Source organism: Acanthopagrus latus, chromosome 2 (assembly GCF_904848185.1).
Source record: "Acanthopagrus latus isolate v.2019 chromosome 2, fAcaLat1.1, whole genome shotgun sequence".
In the NCBI taxonomy this organism is placed as follows: Eukaryota; Metazoa; Chordata; class Actinopteri; order Spariformes; family Sparidae; genus Acanthopagrus; species Acanthopagrus latus.
In genome coordinates, this window is record NC_051040.1 from 25,534,439 (window position 1) to 25,548,193 (window position 13,755).

General features: G+C 41.5%; 1 protein-coding gene across 3 annotated transcripts in view; it reads right to left on the reverse strand.

Moving 5' to 3' along the window:
• LOC119005245 (SPRY domain-containing SOCS box protein 4-like) overlaps positions 1–13,755 on the reverse strand; it is a 46,591-nt gene that overhangs the window by 12,356 nt on the left and 20,480 nt on the right. For 2 of the 3 annotated variants that reach the window (XM_037072817.1, XM_037072818.1), the window contains one exon: positions 2,890–3,779. In XM_037072817.1, coding sequence (XP_036928712.1) covers positions 2,890–3,598 — 709 coding nt within the window. In that variant the 5' untranslated portion in view covers positions 3,599–3,779. Of the gene's footprint in view, positions 1–2,889; positions 3,780–10,033; positions 10,107–13,755 lie in introns of those variants that run through there. The other variant, XM_037072819.1, reaches the window with a different exon arrangement.

The following is a 13,755-nucleotide window of genomic DNA, read 5'->3' on the forward strand; positions in this document are numbered from 1 at the left end:
TTTATATTTGCTACATGTCCAGAGCAAAATAAGGTGGGTTTAAAGAAATGGGTTAATAGTGGTCACACAGCAGCTCCCTACCATTTTGTATGAAACGTCACCGAATCCACACAACCGAACATTGACTTATCGATGAATCTAAATATAGCAGACAACTAAAGAGTTCAGCGTTGAATCTGTTACTGTTTTAAAAGGTTTGCTCCATCCGCCCACCAAAGCTAAATATATTTTATTGTGTTAATACAAAATATATTGTTTAATAAGAATTTTACCTACTGAAAACGACACCTGAAACAACACTTGACAAATGCAGATGGCTCCTAAATATTAATGTTTCAGTAACCAGATTTTACATTAAAACCACAGGCAACAATGGTGACCTTCCAAATGCAAGGCAGATTTTGTACTGTATCAAGTTTTCATAGGCATCAATATGGGCCACTCTACATCCTGTGCATTTGTGTTGTTTAACACACACACACACACACACACAGGGAGAGAGAGACATAGACACACACACACACAGAGGGAGAGAGACATAGACACACAGACACACACACAGAGGGAGAGAGACATAGACACACACACACACACACACACACACACACACACACACACACACACACACACACACACACACACACACACACACACACACACACACACACACACAGAGGGAGAGAGAGACACAGACACAAAGACAGACAGACACACACTTAACCCAACATTTCTCACTATGCAAGACCAGACACTGAGCTCAGAGGCACACTGGGACATCTTCCAGGAATGCTCCTCTACTGGCTGCTGCCCGCCAGCACACATACACACACATGGCTTGCAGCCACGGACATGGTGTCCGTGCCTCACACTGTTGGCAACGCCTCCAGCTTGATTTGGGTCTTTGTACAGCATTCAGGCTAGAACGGGAGGGAGGACTGAGGGCTGTTACACAAGCTGAGAGTCAGACTGGATAGAGATGACTCTACTAGTTGGAACAATGACATTTAACAGAAAAGAGCAGCAGGGCACAAAGAAACATCAAGACAGACAAGCCCTCACACACTCAATGGCAACTTGAAACAGATTATTACAACAGTGAGTTTGAGGAAGCCTGTCAGAAGTGCCGAAAAAAGCGACAGAGGGAATAAGACTAGAAATAGTACAGAGAGAGCCTGTTTAAGCTGCTTGCTATTGGTAAACAAAGCAGCAGTCCCTCTCATTATGGGCTTTTTATAGATCAATGCAGACAGAAATGTGCACTGGATATCCATCCACTACACTCTGAAAGAAAAAAAAGAAACTGCAAGTAAAACCTTAAGTCTTGTTGTAAACCTTAAATCTTGCACATTTCTGGAGAGCCAAGGCCAGGTTTGATGTATCTGGAATTAGACACACCAGTGCTGAATGAGGATGTACTTTTTAAATCTTTAAATTGCCACCATTTTAACCACTGCATGACTGCCTTCTCCAGAGGCTTGGGAGTTAAGCTGTTAAAATGACTGAATCATCAAAAACAACTGCACTTTGTCATACAAAAACACATACACAACTGGCCAAAACCCATAACTCTTGGCTGGATGCAAGTCTTTCCTAGAATCATGTTTCCACTTTCTTGTCCTCCTTCTCTACCCTCTGGTCCTACCCGGGGCTTTGTCACATGACTTCCAAATCTCACCCTGGGCCTTCACTGCCTTGACGAGCAGGTCTAAATATAAGTCTTCATAAAAACATAAAACAAAACATCTCTGCACGTTATTACAGTGATGCAAATGCAAACGGCAGTACTGAAACAGGCATTAGTCATCATGTTAGGAAGACTGAGTAAATGCACAGCTATAAGTTAGGAAGTGAAGCTTCATTGCATATGCATTCAAATCAAACTGAATTAGGAGTTAGGAGTTAAACTCAGCAGTCCATGAAAATATCTTAAAAAGCTGCATGTCAGGTCATAACAATGAGGGAGTATGCTAATCTTAAATAGGGATTAGGCTGAAATGCTAATACATAATGTTATAGAAATGACAGCCCGTGTAAATAAAGATGTGAGATTAAGAGCTACACCTATTTGATCCAAATAGTGAAAGTGCCAATTCAAAGTGGAAAAGCTTAGATGAATGATAATGAATCAATGAACATTAACTGGGAGAATGAAACTCCAGAATTTGACAGGACACAATCAGCTAGAGAGAGGACATATCACATGGTTACAGAAAACACTGGTGGTTGTACAGTGGTATTACAAAGTGATGCTTAATTTAAATCATTAACAATCTCTGGCTGAGTACAGACACTGGCATGCAGAGATCACACAAACTGCACACCAACCAGATTTATATTTTGACCTGCCATCAAGGAATTAACAATAATTAGCAACAGCTGATTTGACCTGCTGCTGCTGACAATTTAACTTGTGAAAGTGCCAGTCTTTGCCGTAAGAGGAAGAGACCCCTAGATGAGTGTTGTGTACACTGCTTTTGCACGATTTAGCAAATCTGTATTTTTTATGGATTTTTTTGACCCGCATATCATACAAAATGCTCGCAATGTAGAAGAGCAGCGCTGCAACACTAGCAGGCTGAGGTGGACTAAGCGCATTACAGTAAATCCAGGTTGCTTAAGCTGATATTAACACACAATATCACTGGGTTTACCTTTGGACATCCCTGATGACATGTTCACTTTTACCCCCTTTACTCAAAACTTTACCAAAAGATCATATTGCCATCATTCTGCCTACCATCAAACAACAGTAAGCATTGCAGAATAATTTAATGGTGAAACATGAAAACGCTGGCATGTATTACATAATCCCCTTAATTGTCAAATATTATACAGTTACTGACTGGCTAATCGTGTTGTGCGTGTGTGCTTCAATGATGTGCTACTTACGATCAAGTCCATTGACGTAGCGAATAGATACTTCACAGTGTCCCCACACAGCACTGACGATGGGATAGAGCCGCTTGCCTTTTAACCCTCTAAAAGCTACTCCCAGATACTGTCCGTCTACCATGAAGCTCAGTGTTCCTTCGTCCATATCTAGTATTACTGTCAGAGAGTCTGGGAGCACAAATGACTCGTCTGGCTCCAGGAAACATGGGTATGTGGGTGCTGACGTGGAAGCAGGCCGATTCTTTCCATCATGGTAGAGCCTATTCCGACCCAGGTCCCAGCCCCAGGACTCAGAGTCCGAGCCCACCAGGGCCGTGTAGCCCACTGAGTGTAAAGATGCTTCAGCGGTGGCCACGCCTACGACAGCGTGGGTGCCTCTTTGTCTGGCTGGCCAGTGAATCCTCCAAACGTGGAGGCCCCTGGTGTAGCCTACCTTACCACGGATACAGTCAGTGCTTTGTGCTACTGGATGTCGATGAAACGTCAGCTTGTCGTCCTCCTTAACAAAGACATTGAGCGACCGGTCATCTGGGTTCCAGGCATGGCGGAGCTGGGTCTCGGGGCTGGCTGATGGCATGTCCAGCAGTAAATCCAGCCTGGGGGGCCGACAGAAATCTGGCCCCCTCAGTTCACGGCGTACTGGCCGATATGAGGGCTCTCCGCGCACATCCACTGATTTGATACTGCCAGAGATCTTCTGGCCCATGGCTGGGTGGGTCAAAGGGAGGAAGGGACAGAGGGGAGGGAAATGGATGGACCAAGGGTGGTAATGAGGGGGTTGTATTGCCTGACGTTACCTCATGGGCGCAATGGCAACACAGTGGGTCCTGGGTGGAAGGGTGCTGCTGGACACACTTGCTGTCTTTCACCAGGGGGAACCCACACTCCTGGAACACAAACAAAATTAAACATTATGTATCTAATGTATAGTCTAAAGCTGTTGAACAACAAGTACTCAATTCATTTGACTCGGCTGAAAGAACACACGGATGGATTTACTTGTCATACAATACTTCAGTATATAGAGGTAAACTGATATTGGTTAGAAACTGAGGACAACAAGATGTAACTGCAAATGTAACTCACAATGTTAATTTAACTATGGGGGCCAGGAAGGGTATATTTCACATTTTCACAGCTGCAATAATTAGTTATCTAAATAAAACCTTTGGGAAACTGAAGGATTTTTTTCTCTAGAAGTATTTATGAATTGAATGAGAAATAACTTTGATGATAAAAAGTAGTCACTAGCTGCAGTCCTTATTTGCCTATAAAATTCAGCAAACCAAATACTTGCAGCCAGAGCTGCGGAGAAGAGAGGAAATGAAAGGAAAGAAGAAATGAAGGATGAACTTCTTTACATCTAGCATTTCTCTCCCAAACTACTTCCTATCCTCAATTGCCAGTCCCAAGTGTGGACAAAAATTTGAGTTTCTCTATGTGCAGAGGTATCGTTTTTATTTAATTTTTTGGCCACTCACCCTGACAGTTATCTGAAAAGAATGTGTGGGTTTTCAACCTACTTTGCATCACAACAATGGTGGCAGTACATGCATATGGATGATGTTAAACATCTTTCCATTTTGCCTGCACCCAGTCTGACAGATGACACAAAACACTTCATCTGCTGGACTTTAGGCCTGTGGTAGCAACTCCAGATTTTTGTTCCACTTTTTTAATGCACTGGGGCTGTCAAAGTTAAGGGGATAATAACATGTTATACGTTAAGCATATTTTTGGAGCATGCAATACCTTTGAGGTTATTCTGGAATAACCTGAATATTCTGGACAGTATTTATATTATCATCATCATCATCATCATCAGACGCACCCCTACGTCAGCCTCACTCTCTGATCGAGTGAGGGGCGTACTAAACTCTGATCAAACCGTCTAAACTAGGCAGTGCTGATAAACTATTAATCAAGAAACTGTTTCTACACTGCCCATTTCTATAGGCATTGCAGTAGCTACTCACTTACTAATCACTTACAATGTTGAACAAAAGTACTCAGGGCTGAGTGCCATTTAGGCAACACGAGAGACCCAGACATGGGGAGGATTAGCTTAAACTTGCTGCAGAGTTCCTGTGAATATAGTAATGCAGTGTACAATCCCTCTTCTTTGCCAATCCCTTCATCACCAATGCAGGGTTCTCCCCAGACAATGGAACGGTGGCGCAGCGCCGCTATACTAATTTTCAATGTTAGCTGCTTTGTAGTGGGTGAGGGTGACGAGCAAGCGTCCGTCTGTCCGTCCACCAACTCCCCCGGTCCGATGATTGCGACCTGACCCACCAAGGGAGGCTTGAATAAGATGAACACACATGAAAACATACACGCACACACAAACAGACACAGAAACAGATGAAGACATACAAAGGACTGAAAGAAGATAAAATATACAAATCTTAACACTTTGGGAATACAACTTGTTCAAATTTTCAAGTAAAAGGCTTCTCATAACAAAGAGGAGCAGCAAAGCTTTTTCACACAACAATGGTTTTACAGTGTTTGTTTAAAAAAGCTTTGTGAATTGTGGAGGTCAAATGATACCAACGACAACGTGCTAAAAGGGCAACAGCTTAGAAAACGACACACAAGACTCATGGCTCAACATACACACTCACTGGCATGCAAAGTCATTTGCAGAGCACTATCTCATGACCACAAGCCATGACAACTGACAAGCTCTGCATTTCCATATTAATTAATTTATATAGCCAGACATGATCCATGAAGCAATTTCATTACAAATGAGAGGAATATTTATCTAACAGCAAAATTAATGAGGACGTGGCTATCGTCCACTCAGTTGACACTTGTGATTGTGTATGTCATATACATGACAAACAAGCCCTTGCTATTCACACAAAATAAAGGGGAACACGTTTGGCTGGCAATACTTCAAGTGTTTAACCTTCAGTAGGAAAACACCAAACAATACGGAGACGAGCCAGAGTGAACTGATTCATGGAAATCAGATGTGCCACAGAGGGAACATGTGATGAGACAAAAAGTAAATCAGATCAACAGTAACCAATGAATCTCCAATACATACATAAACATCAAAGTTTAAGTTGGTCATTTTATGCCAGCTTTTTAACCGTATCGTATGTAGTCGTTCAGCAGATGAAAATATCTACATCCTAAATATCTGGTGGAAAATACTGTACCTATATGATGTTGTGAATACACCTTAAAATATAAATGTATATCATGCACAAGTTTTATTGTTCCTCCACTGCTGAGACAGAGAGAGCATATCATCATTTTTTTTTCTCTCTCACAGCACAAATACTTCAGCGCAGTGTGCTGCCAGCTATTTCTGTAGAGTATGTAGAAGGAGACGAAATTCAAAAGCCACACACCCCAGCAACAGCCCTGTGTTTGGCTGGACGGCGGTTAACATGAGTCTAAAATGTCGAAGATGAACCAAGCATCCATGGGCCAGTTTGCAATGGTGCAACAAGTACTGCAGACAAGGTCCGCATGACAACATAAAAGTGTCAAGTGCTTGCTCCTCATGAAATCAAAGCTCTTACAACAGCCAAAAAACCAAAGATGTTTAAAACCAGGGGAAGCTCAACTGGGCAACCACTCCCAGGCTAAGAAGAGAATTAAAAACCTGAAAAATATCCCTTTTAAAAGGTACATATAGAACTGATAAAAAGGGCGATTATTTACAAGTTTAACATGGACAATCACATGATTAAATATTTAAAATTGATTGACAGCCCTCATTATTGTACATGAATATTACGCCTGTCATATTGGTGACCATGGTATGTACTGGGTAACACTAGCTGTATATTATCATTTCACTGATGAAATTAAATCCTCCAAAACTACACAAAACTACTTACTATACTTTAACAGAAACAATTGGACTTTAAGGAAAACAAGAGAACAAACAAAAAACAAAAGAAAAAATACATTCGGAATACCAATTTTGGAGAGCAAGACAGAGGTAGAGAAGTGATCACATCCAAGTTGCTTAAAAAAAACAAAAAAAACCCCCCAAAACATTTGATGCCATCCACATGGATCTGTTGATATCAAAAAGGAATCTGAATGGTGATCAACTTCATCCCGGTGCTTGACCAACAATACTGCCTGCCCCGCCTGTGCACACACCAAAATGTAACTAAAAAATATAGCCCTTCATCTACAACACTAGCAGACAGGAAAAAATAAATACATAAAATGGGGTAATCTGAAAAACAAAGGCTTTCTCAGATGATGAAAATGCTGGAATGACCTTAGTTAATTCTGCTGAGTTCAGAATGTTCTCAAAATTGGCTGATTGAATATGTGAAGATGCTACCTACTGTATCAAAAGTATCACCAAGTTTATGAAACCAATTTACTGTGAACTCCCTTTTCAATGAAGAAGAGGTCCTTGGTTAAAGGGGAACAAGCAATTTCCTGTAATAAAAGGCTAAAGGTAAACCTACAGTTATTTAACTACTTCCTGGAAAACTCAGCACATTGGTAACAATGATACCCACAAGACATATAGCAGTTGGAAGTGGGAGAGTTCAAGTACGTGTGTGCTCACACAGCCACAACACAGCAATCACTAGTTTTTCATTTTAAGTTACGGAGGAGAAGACTGCGAGGGACAGGGATCAGGAGTCAAGGTCATGATGTGGTTAAAAAGACAGCATATTGCTGGCTTCACATAAACAATGAGCAGGCAGGATACTGACAGTTCAAAGTGAAAGGGAGCACTGAAGTAGCAGGCTTTTGAAAACTTTGTACACATGGTAATCCATCAATATGAGCATCAGTAAATCATTTGTTATGTGGAAAAGGGTGCTTTAATGTTAAAAAGGTTAGTGAAGGACAGGATGAAAGCTGACTGTAAAGAAGGTCAGTGTTAGCATTTATGCGAAGGAGCCGACAGGCAGGGACAAGTACAGGAGGAACATGAACAAGGACCGAGATGATGAGAGATACCCTGATAAGGTAAGTGAGTGACGGGTGATGGAGGGAACCCTGATGGCAGGAGAGAAGTGATGAGATGTGTCTAACCAGACCACTTCAGATAAGAAAGCTGAATTCAGTGCAAAGGATTATCCAGTACCAAATACAGTGGGTGGAAACCAAGAGGCTCTCTGCCTCATCTCCTTCACTTCTTGAAAAGGATATCTAAATATCAGCCCAGTGATGTGCTTCTGCTCTGAGCGTACGAGAGTCGGGATACAAGCAGGAGCTGGGACTGTTTAAGAAGCCACTGGACCAGAATCCACAGTGCAAAACTAGTTATCTTGAGCAAAGGGAGGCAGTGACATGAAGAAGACCGCTGGTAGTGTGACGAGCATTGTTGGCATATCAAACATGCACAGCCACTCTTAATACAAGCAAGCCTCGCCCAAACACACATGGCTTTAGGGCAAACACAAGGGGAAACTGGTAATGCAGGGACTTTGAAGTATCAGCCACTCAGATGCACGCACGCTCTCATCAGCGTTGGAAAACCAGCTGAGGGCAACAACAACCTGTGTGTTGGCACGCATGTCCAAAATAGAGGCGCAGCTGAACCGTGTATTAACTATTGTTATTAGATGAACTTTGCCAGATCACGTGGTGGAGTGCATCTCCATTTTACATGGATTATCGGCTATCAGCTTTTTTCTTCTCCAAACTATCTTTATTATTTCAGCCTTTGAAAATCCACATTCAGAGCACATTTGACCTGTCCCATCTTAGATCTTTCATCATCAATTCAACGGCGATCTAATTATGAGACAGATCCACTGCTGGTTGGTTTACAGCCTTTGCAAACAAAGACTGACTGTATCAAAACTATCAATGTTCGAAGTTCAGGCAAAAGCATGTCTGTTTGTTTGGCTGCATTTTCAAAACATGAGCATTGCAGGTGAATGACGCAAGTTGATAACATGTCTCCGCTTGCATCATCACAGCAGAATGAATCAACAGGCTATCACTCAGATTTTGATGGACTCATCTCATGCAGTGGGGGCAGCATTACCTGCTGAACCGGACTTGAGATTTTTTTGAGGTCCAAGGCAGATTGTGATTGGTTACAGCTGGACGTGCCATTTTGCCTTTAGTTGAGAATGGGGAAACGGCATAAGATCGGTGACTGGGATCGCGTGGGTGGCAGACAAGGAGTGCAGGGCAGCCTGTGTGTCCAGTGTCTAGCTATTAGAATAGTGCAATGAAGCAAAATAATATGTAGTTCCAAAATACAAGTGATATTATATCTCAATTTCAAAATGAAGATGCAAAAAATTCCCCCATGTGAATGTCACGTACAAGATTCGGAACTGAAGCAGGTGTTTGATTATGTATGGCCCCCATCCTTTTCATTTTAACTTCAAATGTATATTGATTCCAAATTTTGGTGATTGGTCTCCTTAATTAAACAATCGTTACTGGCCATGAAAAAATGTTGCATTGTGAATCAATGCAACCAGGAGAGGTCCTAGGGTGTATAGTCACAATGGTACACAAAATAAAATTAGGCTGATGGGTCCAGCAGTATGCAAGATTTTTGTGGAGAGACACGCATACAAATTAAACATCTCCTCCAGCCTTATGTCTGGCTGACTTGGTCAATCAGGAGTGTAGCAAGACTGATATACAACTCATAAAGTCTTCAAATATATGTCACTCCCACCCCTCTCAGTCACTCACGTGTGTGAAACGCTACACTGAGAGTCCCATGAGAGTGGCTACAGACATGCTGTGGAAGACAGGGAGGCCAGATGGAACACAGTTCTTAATTTTATACACACACACCCAAACACAAGAAATTTAACTACTTATGGCAGATAATGCAGGTATTAAAGAAGCCAAGTTAAAAAGCCAAATTTATACTCGTGAAAGCACAACATTAGAGAGACATCTCAAAATTGAAATAAATACTACGGTTTGAGGCTTTAGTTCATTCATTCCTAGACTTTTCTGAGACATGCAGATACCACGAGAATGATGTGCCACACCGCCAAAAAGAAAAAGAAAATTACTTTTGGAGACTGTCAGCACGGGATGAGCTCAGCGACATTCTTGCCAATGGAGAGACGGGAAACCGGAGAAAATGTCACGACTGAAAGATGCACAAACAACAAGAGGTCGAGAGAGAAGTGGCCTGTGAGACGGAAAGACATCTTACCATGAAAGCATTTCTCCGAGCAGTCAGACGGCTCTCACACAGCAATGTGAATACGCAATCACAGAAGCCAAGTAGAAGAGTGTGAATACTTGCTCTTAAGTCTGCAGTCCAAAACAAAATCAATACAGAGTCAACGGCCAGATGAGTGTGGGACAAGGCAGAGGAAAACAAAACGAGTGTGTGTTTGTGTATGTCAGTAAGTCGGTGAGTTCCTGCTTGTGACGCAAGGATGAGGGGAAAAACAGCTTGGCTCCAGTTCCCAGCCAAGACAGGAAAACAGCTGCTGAGAGGGAGGAGGGAAGAGAGGGAAAGATAGAGACGGAGGGAGAAGGGGAGGGCTTAGTGTGAGCACACTCAAAGTCTTTCCCAAGCAGTTCAAAACCACACACTCTCAGATGCAGTGACTGTCCACATTTCCACTTTCCACTGTCTTCTAGAGGTGCACAACCAACAACACCTATCCCACACCGAAAAAAACTGATTTCCTCCTTGCTCTGCTGAACTGAATAAAAGGATTCTGGGCAATTCAGGTTAAAGTGCTGGAGAGAGCAGAAGCCACTGGAACGTCTGTCTTTTGTTGTATTAAAACATTTTCAAATCATTAGTAGTGTTGGCCAGAGTTCCCTGAATGTATTCTCATTTCAGTCCCTGGAGCTGTTCTGCAGCCTTCGGATGTTTACTGTGACAACAAGCAGACGCTGTATCACAGCTCAGGCGGACTAATTTTGTTTTGTCACATGTTTTTTGTAGTAATACAACCATACATTCAGCTTATGTTAAAATATTTCAAACTTTGGCTGAGAGACTTTTACTTCAGTTTATGCGGTCTAGAATAGATCTACTTCTTTTCATCTCCATGTGTTCTACATAGTGAGTTTTACATGAGAGCTTCAACATTTGATTTTCACATTATAGGATGCAGAATGCAGTTAATGTGGTTCAGACATAATCCTTTATTATTTTTTTTTATCAGTTTTTGGCTTCAACTAAGTTTTAGGTAAATGTTTAAAAAAGGGGATTGCTTTCATTTGTTTCAGTCAGCTGTTCTTCTTGTTAAAACAACAACAAAAAAACATTTTAGAGAGACTAAAAATAATTAAAGCTACAAGTGACCTGGTAAATGCATGACGTTGTGATGCTCACCAAAAGACTTGGATGGATAGAAAATATTGGAATGTACTGAGAGTGAGGAAACAATTACTGCCACTTCTGGACACTTTTTTTGCATTTCTGCCAATGTAGTGGTGTCAATGCAGTGAGGCTGGCCAGGTTTTTGTATATGGGGCCCACATCCATCAAAACATGGTCTCATCTCTAGTAAAAGTGGCCTGAGGATGAAACTAAAAAGGACAGGCTATGTCAGCTAAAATTACACAGACCTCTGTGGTTCTAGTTTTGATTTGCGTTTTGTGCTTTTAAAAAATGTCTTTTGGTTAGACGTCATGCCAATTCATTACACCCTGCAGAAGAATGCCATGTGGCCTTTTGATACAGATGTGTGTGTATGATAAGCTCAGTTATGACAGTGTACCCACCCAGCTGTCTCTCTCTTCTTCTCCTCGGCTCTGACGCCATCCCCCACTCTCTACCTATGTATCCATGCTTCTCTCCCTCTCATCTTTCTCCCCTGGGAGACAAGAAAGCCCTCCTCTCACTTGTTACCCTATCTCAGCAAATGCACAACAGCATTCATCTCTGCATGCCTGCACTGTTCAGTCAAAGAGTTTATTATGCTGAATTCCACATTAACGCAACATGACTTGGCTCAAATTAACTCAAGACGGAAAGCCACATTGGAGCTTTCACTGTACAAAAAAAAAAAGCACACTCATCACATTCATACAAGATTCAACAACACCCGTGCTTAAGGCTGCTGCTGCTTGCCACAGGACTAGTTTTGACGTGGTCTGGTGTATTGATCGGAGCGCAGCAAGAAGCTGAATGACCTCAAGTAGGGATCACAAAAAGTGGGCCACAACACCAATCAATGTAATGCAAACTTTGTGGAGTCATTTATGAGCAAAAATTAATACAAGAAATGGTGCAAACTTCGAGAACATTTAGTTGCAGGGAAAATTGGAATTATATAGTGATAAAGGGTTAAATAAAAGGAAAATAAATTAAGACAAGATAAAGATGAATGCAAGCAAAACAGTATAAACACAAATGCTGCATTAAGATTTAAAACCATTCCCCTCTCATCCCTCATAAAGTAGAGTGTGTGCAGATAGCAGATAGTCCGCCATGGTAGTGGGGCTTGTCAATAATAGACCCATTTGTCCAGATGACTTCCTGCTCCTTAGAAAAAGACACACCCAACAGCCGAGGAGGAGAAGCAGTTGGCCGTCTCCCTGTCTCCGTTTACCCAGGAGACGAATCTGTTGGCAACCACATGTTGGAAGTAGAAGCCAAAGCTAACCCTCTCTGCGAACGCACTTCTTTCTTGTGTCCACACGCAGGACCGCAATCCAAACATCAGAGACATAAGAGGCAAACCTGCCTATATGGTAATGTCTACCAACTGTTGGAGAAATTACAGAAATCTTTTCATGGCAAAGTGTCATCTATAAGTAAAAAACTGTAACTCTTTAAAATTTGCAACGCCAAAATGGGCAGTAAAGGAAAATGAATGAATTGTTACTCAGCATTACGCAAGTAAGAGCTTAGTGATATTCACACATGGCTATATTTTTTATCTAAAAACGCAATACTGGGGTTGCTTTGTTGCTAATCATTTTCACCAGAAGGAAAGGCCTTTCTGTGTGGAGTCTGTGGGACAAATCCTGGGTAGTCTGAGAAAATCTACACAAACACAAGGAGAGTGTGCAGTTAAATGGCAAGCAGGTGAGCTGAATTTGAAACTCAAAATTGCCTAAAAGGTGCCTGCCTGTCTCTGGGTTATTTTAATAAGAATGTGTATCTTTCTAACCTAACCTCCCAGTGAAGATGTGAGACACAATTATAAGTACATTGAGGGGAATCTCGCCACTCCGCAGCCATCTTTACAATGCTATTAGGCAGTTATTCTGTCTATCTAAATGAGTAGGGAGGGCAAGTATCTTCCATTTATTTTAAGACTCAGTCCAGACTGATGAGACACCATCAGCCAACTGAAGGTGCACTTTATCAAATAAGGTTTCATTTATTTTCAAAATATTCTTTGATGTCCATTAGCATGTCCCTTACTGCCATCAAATCTGATGAAACTTGTGAATCTCAACTTTGTGTTTGTGTCAGTGAAAGAACACATTTGGCAAGACAAGTTTTCTGGTTAAGCTGTTTTAAAGCAGATGATTGGCTTTTGGGGTAAAGATGCGGTAAATGCATCAAATAACCGCCATCTCTGTGGATATGGTCTTTTCTATTCAAAATGCTTGTGTGTCTGTCTCCTCTCTTAAAGGTCTCTGACTGTGTGTAGGCGATTAAGTGATTATTAATGAGAATATGATGGCCACGTAGGATGAGATTGATTGTTGTTCACAGTTGAAGCTGTGAAATGAGCAATGTCCACCAGTCACCTGCTGAACAGGCTTTGCTGAATACAAGAAAGATTATCATATGAGGATTTTAACAAAATTGGAGCTCCAATAATTAGTTTACTAATCAATAAATTGATAGATAAAATGCAGCAAGCGATAAATCAACCATTTTGTTAATTAATTGATTTGTTTTGTCTTCATTAATCTGGGGAAGCCAGAAAAGTCTACTGTCTGAAGATAAGT